This window comes from Lissotriton vulgaris, chromosome 12 (genome assembly GCF_964263255.1).
Source record: "Lissotriton vulgaris chromosome 12, aLisVul1.2, whole genome shotgun sequence".
Taxonomy (NCBI): domain Eukaryota; kingdom Metazoa; phylum Chordata; class Amphibia; order Caudata; family Salamandridae; genus Lissotriton; species Lissotriton vulgaris.
In genome coordinates this window covers 116247630-116257379 of record NC_141700.1, presented here as the reverse complement: position 1 = coordinate 116257379, position 9750 = coordinate 116247630, and the positions used below count along the sequence as shown (strand labels likewise).

The 9750-nt window shown below is 46.7% G+C and overlaps 1 protein-coding gene across 1 annotated transcript in view; it reads right to left on the bottom strand.

Annotated features, from left to right (window-relative positions):
• Positions 1-2829: 2829 nt before the first annotated feature.
• Positions 2830-9750, bottom strand: part of LOC147673576 (hepatocyte nuclear factor 6-like) — a 131781-nt gene continuing 124860 nt past the window's right edge. Inside the window, exon 2 of the mRNA XM_086946375.1 lies at positions 2830-3457. Within this exon, the coding sequence (XP_086802501.1) occupies positions 3150-3457 (308 nt within the window). The 3' untranslated portion in view covers positions 2830-3149. The remainder of the gene's footprint in view (positions 3458-9750) is intronic.

The following is a 9750-nucleotide window of genomic DNA, read 5'->3' as shown; positions in this document are numbered from 1 at the left end:
AGGGGAGAGGGCGGGAGCCGCAGGAGGGGCCGCGCGGCGGTGGCGGCTGGAGCTTTGTCTGTGTGAAAGGGCACCTTGTTTGGTCTGCTCCCGCTGAGCTCCAGTTTCCCCTTAAGGTTACCGCTCTGATGTCTGGCTGTGCTGTCCGACTTTTCATTCCTGGTGCCCCTGCCTTCCGTATTCCGGTTAAAATCCGCTTGTTATCTTTTGAAAATCAAAAACAATTTCAGGTGTTCATTTTTCGAAGTCTGTTATTATGGCCTGTTGGTTACCATGTTACATTTCATGCTTCAATGCCCCCACGTTTAAACCCATCCTTTGCCCAGCGATAGGGGTGAGGAAAGTCGTTTTCTGTGAAGCGTTTGCTCCCACCCCCACTCGTTACCATGTGTGTCTTATAATTGTTCACATTGTTATCTGCTTACTAATTAAAACATGTGCAAAGCAGATATTTCACAGGATAGCGGGAACCTTCCCCCTTGCTGCATTATGTCTGATCTTTCTTTTCCTTGGTGTCAGTTGACCTTATTTCAGCCTGTATCCCATCAAACACTGTAAAGCGCTCCGATACCTGCAAGGGTCATGTTCACGCTATTTAAAACTTTATAAATAAAGAAAAGAAAAGAACTGATTTCTGAAGGCATTAAGTGCTGTGCATATTTCTTCGACCCTGTGAGGGTTGGGTAACCATTGGCTGGCTAGGGACATTTCCTAACATCTGGCATCGCCTGAGGGTTGTGCAGGGACAATGCACTTTTTCTGTCACAGTGAAACAAACTGTATGTGTTTTTGAGGAATTCCCAGAATATGCAAACTAATGGGAAAGCTCTCCTGAAAAAAGAGTGGTGTGGACAGTACAGGAGGCACCAAGCCATACTTAAAACTAATTTTGCTGAAAATATAAATAGGTAAGGACATGGGCTTCAGGAATTTCTCTTACACCTGTTACTTATCCAGCATGGACCAGTGGTGTGGAAGATGTGGAAGATGATACAGTTTTGTTTTGTGGGTTCACAGTCTTGTGCTATGCTACTACGCTCTTGACCACGCTTTGAAACAGCTAGAGATGAAGTTATGATTGCGATGCCAACAGTGCAGCACATTTCTTTTACCTGCCTTGTCCTTTCTTTGGTGTGAGGCTTTCCCAGCATCTGCTATGGCTTGTGAGCAAAGGTGTTGGACGGTATCTCTTGATTTGGTGGGAAAAGTCAAAGTGCATTCTTGTAGGTGTGGCCCTTGTAATATAAATGTACTGAAGAAGGTAGGCTCCAGGAGACCCACTGCAGCAATCTTGCCATGCGCAGTCTTAGTTACAGACTGAGCGGGTCCACTTCATAAACGTTTTAAATATTTAATCACTGGGTTTCCCTAGTCCAACATGACCGCCTGTTAGCAAAAGATTGTATGAAATGGTCCACTCAGCCATTCACACTGTGCAGTTCCTAGGTCGTAGGTGAAGAGAAGCAGCCGGCATTGAACATGAGCTCAGCACTTTGAGAGGTTTACATTTCATCAGGGTCTCTACTCTCCATTCCTTTCACAGCTCAAGACACCCCACCTTATGCCACTTAAATGAGAAGCACATCAATAAACAAGTGTAGAGGACATTGGCTGGGCAAGCAAATGTTGGATGTTGGACTTGTGAAAATTTACATCACTAGAACAAATGCGTGTGTTTATTCCGTGACATGTGTGCAAATTCCCTTCACAGTGTCGGGTTAATGTATTTACTGCACTTAAAGCAGCTGAAGTGATCACCTACTCATGGGTTTCACACTCCTGAGAGATGAAGGTGATCTCCGTCCTCCACGTCCTTATGGACACTCTTTCCCGTTTTACCCTTTTGTGTGATAACCTAAGACATCCATGGTGTTGTTGTCTTGTTTTGCTTCACTTTTACTAGTTAGGCTAATACACTTGAAAGTAGTGATTTGTAGCTAAATAGTTCAGGACTGGAGAGTGTGTCCATAATGGCCTGGAGTGGGTTCACCACATTGTGAGCTATATGGTTACTCAGGACTCCTAAAATGAACATGGATGTATTTGGGTGAAATCAAAGTGTGTAAAAAACCATTCAGCTCAGTTTACCGGTCTGTTTGGAGTCCCCAACAGAGCAATGTTTTAGGGACATTATCGGCTTGAGTATACACCTTGAGCCAAACATTGGCTCAAGTGCGACAAAGCCTGGATATTTCATACTGATTGAAAACAGAGGAGAAACATGTTTTAGAAGTGACCTGAAACAATAAAATAGAATTGGAACAGCTTTTCCCCATGAGCATGATGTGATTATTCACGTTGTGGATCCTCTTGCGTATTTGAATGACTCCCCGCACCCCCCTAGACATCCATTTTTCACTATTTCTAACCTTACTGGCTGCGATCCACGAGCTCATGTTTAACAACACAACAGCCTCGACTGGACGTATTTAAACAATGAGTATGAAAGGCTTCACGCACTCTGATCCATAATTTCATGTTCTACCTCAAAAGCATGTATACTGTGCATACTAAAAACGTGACATGTGTCCTTGGTGAACACTGTTAGGAGTGCAGCCAATGCTGGATGTTTTATTTTTTTGGGGTGGGATAGGGAATTTGCTACACTGATGTTTTCCCTTGAGACCTAGCATTGCGAATCCTCCATCTTTTTGTCTGGAAAGATTTGCTTGAAGACACACCTTGCGTTATGTTTAGGAGTGAAGGTGCCCCTTTGCTTCATCTTGTCCCATTTGGTTTCTATGCACAGATGCTTTATTAACTAGTACGAAACCCTTGACACGCCCCACCGGGTTCACATCTTCACACTTCCTTTTGCAGCTGGGAAGCAGGGTGCTCATTGACACAAGAGAAGCCTACCATGCCCAAAAACCAGTCTAGCTCACAAAGCCTTCAGCCCTGCTGATGCATTAAAGGAAAGACCAGACTTCTGGTCTCGGCTGCCGAGTTCCTATGGTCTTGCTTCTGGACACTGTACCACTGGCCTTCCTCGAAGGTGAAGCGTCTAATCTAACGTAGATCATGTCGCCTCTTGCATCCAATATATGAACTCCCTGTGCTGATATACTTGAACTCTGTAGTAAATGAAGGATCTGCAAATGCCAAGCAAAGCAGCCTATCTCTTTGGTACCTAGCTCTGAAGTCACTGTTCATGCTTTGGTGCACGCTATGGCCGACGACACATTTGGGGTGTGGGACGAGCCCGGGCGCCCGGAGCCCTCGTCCATCCACTTGTCCAGGCTGCGGCGCCGGGCGTTCATGAAGAAGTTGCTGACTGTGGACAGCTCCAGGCCAAGCTGCTGGGCGATGGTGACCTGGAGCTCCTTGGACGGGCGCTGGTTCTCGTGAAAGATGGCGTGCAGCGTCCGGCGTTGGATGTCAGTGAAGACCAGGCGGTGCCGCTTCGGCACGTGATTTCTTTCGGCTTTGCCTTGCTCTTGCTCTTTCCTTTTGCAAGCTACAGGAAGAAATTCAAGACAGACATGAAAAGAGAAACGTTATTGAAAGATGAAGGTTAATAATTATGCTCTGAATTAATAATCTAGTCATTCAGTCATCTCTATGTGGATCTGAGCCTATCACCTTGTTTTTTATTTGTTGCTTGTCTTTATATCAGTCTAGCCATATATCTGAGTGCCTAGTCCAATGCAAATGTCCAGTTCCGGTCACCAAATAGGCAAAGTAGGCACCGGTCTATTGGCCCCCCTCCTTTTAGGGCCCCTTGACAACCGATCAAAATAACATTGATTTTGATCTTGAAAAAAAATTACAATCAAGCTTTCTTAAATATTGTTTCCAAAAGATAGAAAAAAATGAATCAACTCAAAGAAACGAAAACTTTACATTAAAGATTCTACAGAGAAAATACTGTATTAAGGTAATGCACCCATTAACAACTTAAAGTACGTAAACCAGTGACATCAGATTTACACAACAGTTTGTCTCTTAAAAGCTCATCTTCTGTCAGCTGTCAGTTTGTAAAAAAAAGTCCGGTGCATTGGGTATTAGCAGATAATTTGCGAGGGGGGCCCTGAAATTTCGACTGTCTTATGGCCTGCACAGTGTTTAATCCTGCACTGCAAATGACACCCTAAGAGATATAGGAAAAGGGATATTCCATTTATCAAGCTTCCTCCCTTACTTTGAGATTGATTCACGGAATAGTTTATTATGCGCTAAATGCTGGGCGAGAGCTGCCTCTAAGTGCTGATGCACACAATCCAAATGCGACTCACCACAGAACCGTGCACAATAAATGATCTGAGCAGCCCTTGGAATTAATTCCAGGCATAAATTAAAATGAAATTAGAGAAAGTAGAATGAGAAACTCTAGAAATGGCAAATGGCCAGCCTGGTCCAGCCAGCTCTTACTCTCTGCATTGTCTTGTATTTCTCTCCCCCGAACAGCTCACTCAGACCAGCACACTATCACACTCAGTTAATCTGTGCATTAGTTCACTTGAGTCTAACACCCTTGACTAACAACAGGCGCAGTGACTTTTAACAGCTTTATAAAGCTGCAGTGTTTCTATCTGCTCCAATTGAGCAAGTCATGGTGTTTAACATTAAAGGTATTCTGCTTAGGGTCTCTTCCCAGAAGCTGTTGTCGCAGCCCTTAAATAGCAAGCCATTCACGTATTCCAGACGGATTGTCGACTGTGGATTTCTGATGGCCTGCCACCAGGCTGTGCAATGGGAAAGGTGCTCGAGTCAGGTCATTGTTGGTGGACCAGGGGTGAGCTGTTGTGCTGTGTCTTCCATTCATGCCCCACCAGCCCTCCAGTCAGAAACACACATTCTGCAGATGTTATTTCTTTTCTGCCCTCCCCTGATTCAAATCGTTTAAAAAAAATGATGTTCTATCCATTCACACCATGTCCTGGCTGTCAGTTGTTACAGCGTTCAACACCTTTCCAGTGAAACCCATATACCATGTCTGGTTCAAAATCATGCCTGTCTTTAGTTCCTTGATAATCAGCTTCTGCTTCTGCTACTCCCTGTCACTTACTGGGAAAGATTCGCTCATAGGCTCACCGGGTCGGACATTTAAGCCTAGTAAATTCTGGTGATTTCCAAAACCTGAATCTGGACAGAAGCTCACCAGACTAGGGCATCCTATTCCTGTTGAAGAATCCACCACCCTATACACTAGTAGCGTCTGAAACTGGTAAGAGAACTAAAGAAATACTAATTCCTCCTCAACATCATGGACTGTGTTTGTAGTGGATTTGCAGCCCTGTGCACTTTATTCACGTGTTTCACATAGTTGATTCCACAGAGATTGAGGTTATTCTACTGCTCAAGCATATTCAACTAGTTTGAATCAAACAGCATCTACATGTGTTGGGTGAGTGACCTATATATTTGAATAAATACAGTCTGATGGTTCCCGTGCGATTCTCTCCCTTTGCGTAAACTTTATTGTTATGTCTCTAAGAAGAAACTGAATAGGTGAGAGCATTAGGCTTCATTTTGAATCTCATGGTACGAATGTGTAGGAGGACAGAGGTTATAACAGCCCTGAAGAAGTCCTGAGTCCCATATGGGCTTTCAAGGAAGACCAAAACAGGTTGGCACAACAGAATGGTTAGATGAGCTAATATACCTCATTATATACCCAATATTAATATCATTTCGAATTATATCTAGGGTACTTAACACTAAAGGGAATTCCTTGAGTATACTCTAAGATATTTGTTATCTTCTTTCTGGATCCCTGCTATAATCCAGTTCTCATTTATCTAAGAACTGCCAGAAATTGTTGAGTCCGCCATGGTGGTATTTACCTACTGTACATTATAAATACCTTCATAATTGCCAATGATGAAGCATGCCATGACAAATTGTGGGAGAGGCGATTTCTCCAAAATCTTTTAGATTATTTCACAGGACAACCAAATTGCGATTTTCAGTGGGCCATCCATAAGTGTGTTGATGTTTGATGAGGGAGGTGACCAGGTTGCTCCCCACTCTCTCTCTCTCTCTCTCTCTCTACTGTTGTATTCATATTACATTACTTTTGCCTACGTGAGCAATGTTTGGCAAATAGCTTGGGTATGCGCCCACTTTATTAGTACATCGATGAGGAAGACCGACGAGGTAGGTGATGACTTGGTTACTCAGCTGTAATCCTCATTACTGTGAGTCATAGTCTTCCTCATCCCAGTCCTAGATTCCCTCCCATGGGAAATGGAGAAACAATTGCGATGGTGTCGGTATTTCTTGGTACATCGATGAAGCACTCATGGTTAAGCTCCACCCATACGCGTCAAATGACATTAAGATCGTGCGGCGGTCATATTAGCTGAGCCATCCATAACATTTTAAAACTTTTTTGGGTGAATTCTGTGCCAAGACACGAGACAAGGCAGGCAATGCAGTCCCTAAGGTCAAATGTAATAGAAACCATGGTCATTGATAAGGCATATGGTCAACATCTGTCATTTTGGATTCCTCTAAGGATCTCCAGGGGTCTTAAGCCCAATGTGAGAATCTTAGGGCAAAATAGTCCTCATTCCCTCCCTTATTGCTTGCCATGGCAGGGTTTAGACAGCAACACAACACGCCTGCTCTTATTCTCCACTGGCCAAAATCTACCAGAGGCCCTCCCCTCCGTTAACACAGGTCTTAAGACCAGAGAAGAGCCCTTACATAGATGCTGGAAGGAGGGCAGGGCCACCTGCATAACTTATACGCAGCCTTCTTCTCCTTCCTTGTTACAAGGCTGTCAGTTACTGGCAATGGGGGTATAGTTTGCCCCCTATTTGCCACGCGTAACTGGTGGTCTGTCTGTAGGCTGCTGTCATCCCAGTTTCACTGCGCTCCTTCTGCTGTGCCTCCCTGGGCCTCTTCATCTTCACCAATGCCAGTACCACCTATGTTGGCCCAAGTGGTTAATCTGTAAAGAAAGAAGTTCCGGGGCCCTTGACAGGAGAGCTTGCCCTAGCCCATTTCTCCGATTAGCGCCGCCGAAAACAGAACCAACTACTAACCATGAAAGTGGGGAGAGGATGTGGCGTAATTGCCAGAGGAGCCTACTTTGGTGCTGGGAAACCAAGTTCGAGTCTCGGCGTTGGCTCCTGTGATTCTGGGCAAATCACTTACAGCCAGATTCATCAATGTCAAATTCTGCGATTTCTAAATTGCGAGAAAAAGTGAATTGCAATTTAGAAATCGCAGAATGGCATTCATGATAATTTGCGAGAAAAAAAAGCGAATCGCAATTGGCCGCAATTGCCGATTGCGAGTTCCCAAAAATCGGAAAAAATTCGCAGAATCGGCCGATACCCGTGTAGAAATTGCGATCTCGCAATTACCGAAATCTCAAATTGTGATCTCGCTAATTGCGAGATCGCAAAAACGGGAAGTCGCATTCTGAACACAGTGATGACATCACAACCAGGAAGTAGGCAGGTTCCACCCTCATTCAGCAGTGAGAGCCTGAAGTGGAAGCAGCATTGCCAGAGCCCCCCTCCAGAGTGCCTACAGGAGAAAACCAGGAGACACCCCAGTGGACAGCATGTCACAGGAAGCTGCAGGTGAAGCTTCCACTGGAAGAAAAAGGAAAATTAAATTTTCCGAGCAAGAGCTCGAATATTTGATAGAGGGAGTCTGCAAGGACCACAATCGCCTCTTTGGTAAAGACTCCAGAAGGGTGCCTGAGGCCGATAAAAGGAGGATATGGGTGCGCATCCGTGCAAAAGTGAACTCTGTGGGGGTGACCCAGCGCTCTGTGGATGAGCTGAAAAAACGTTGGTACGACCTCAGAGGGCGGGCAAAGGAGAAGATCGCAGCGTGTTGCGACAGGTGGAGGGGAGCCCACTGTCCCACCAAACACACCACTCGAGGACCGAGTAGAGGACACCATTAATCCGCAGGCATGCGTGGGGATGATCCAGCTGGACTCCTCCCGACCCACCCAAGATACACAAGGTAAGTGCCATGCGACTGCGACCCCCTGTCCCCTAACAATGTCCATGACTCCAGATCATCCCATTTCAAACCCCAGTCACGCAGCCAAAGCACACCACAAAGCGCTATTGCATTGTGGGACATGTAGTCTGACCACAATTACCATCTAGTCCCATAAAGCCAGACCTGTTTAGTGAGAGTCAATCCTGCAGAGAGTCAAGGAATGGTAGCCTGCATGCATGTAGGAAGCTTAAATGTGGAAGAAACATGTCACTAATCAACGTCCACTTTACATCACAGGTGGCACAGAAGTCCCCAGTACAGACAGCGATGCCCTGCAAATTGAGGATATCACAGAGGACACTGAGGGAGACTTACATCTATCCCCACAGCCAGGACCATCAGGGCAAGCTGCCGCACCAGCGGTCATTCCACCACCTGCCCCTGTGGACAGTGCCACCTCTGCGCCAACAGGCGCAGCAGAACCACAGCGCGTGACGCAACCACCAGTGGGGCTGACAACACCAGCAGCAGCACGCCGACAAACCCGCCGCCCTGCGGCTGCGAGGAGCCAGTCAAGCGGACTGGTGAGGGAGCAGCGCAATAACACTTCCCGCGCTGGCAGGGGACCAAACGTGCGGCCAGGTGGGCTCTCTATTGAGCGCCGTATGCTCCATGTCCATCAGACACAAGCCTGTCATCTTGCGGCTATACACCTCCAGCTAAACAAGACCGCCAGGAATGTTGGTCAGATGTCAGACCGCATGGAGAGGATGACAGCTGCTATGGAGGCCAACACCCAGGCCATGTACAGCCATCGGGACCTCAACCGGCGCAGACACCGGCAGCTGCTGACCCGCCTGTCAGCATACACACGGTCCAATTACATTATTGGCAACGCGACCTCTCAGCTCTCGCGACGCTCCCTGGCCATGCAGGTCCAAATTGTCCAGTGCAGTTAGGACGTCGCAAGAGCTCTGGAGCAGGTGACAACAGCAGTACGGGGCATGCAGGCAACTGGCCATGGCCAGGCTAGCACCCCGCCGCAGCAGCAGGCCCTCTGCTGCCTCACGGCCGAATCAGGAGGAGGATGTGGAAAGGAGGTTGGGAGCATCTGCCCGGAGGCGGCATTGAACATTTGAACATTTCCATGAGGGGCCATGCTGCTGCTACAAGCATGCCCTCCTCAAGAACATGGGACATATGACGCAATATGTCAATCATGTAACAGTTTGGGGAATCCCCACTTTATTGTGCTGTAACAATAACAAATATTCTGTCTAACTTAATCTGACTCATGTCATTATTACTATTGTCATGTATGAGTGAAGTAATGGGTGTGGGGAGTGGGTGCACTAGAAATAGTTCATGCTGATTTGGTTACGGCGCCTGTGTCCTTCTGCAGGATTCTCCCCGCGTGCGTGACGCACATGTGCAGGTGGTCGGTTGTCCCCTTCCGACTCACTGCCAGAGATGTCTACAGGTATCCTGCGCTTGGTAGCAATGTTGTGGAGGATTGCACACACGGGCACGATGCAGCAGCAGACCTCTGGCTCGTATTTGATGGCCCTACCAGTTTTGTGCAGAATGCGGAATCTGCTCTTCAAAAGGCCAAATGTCCTCTCAATGCAATTTCTTGTGCGTATGTGTGCAGCATTGTAACGCCGTTGCTGTGGTGTTGCAGGGTTGAGGTATGGGGTGAGGAGGTACTCACGGAGAGCGTAGCCACTGTCACCTGAATGATAGGAGCATAGGATGAGTGCCTGTTCTGCGCAGCTACATTATCACAGTGTACTATTGTGGGGCATGTGTACTTACCTAGTAGGTGTCCTTCACCAA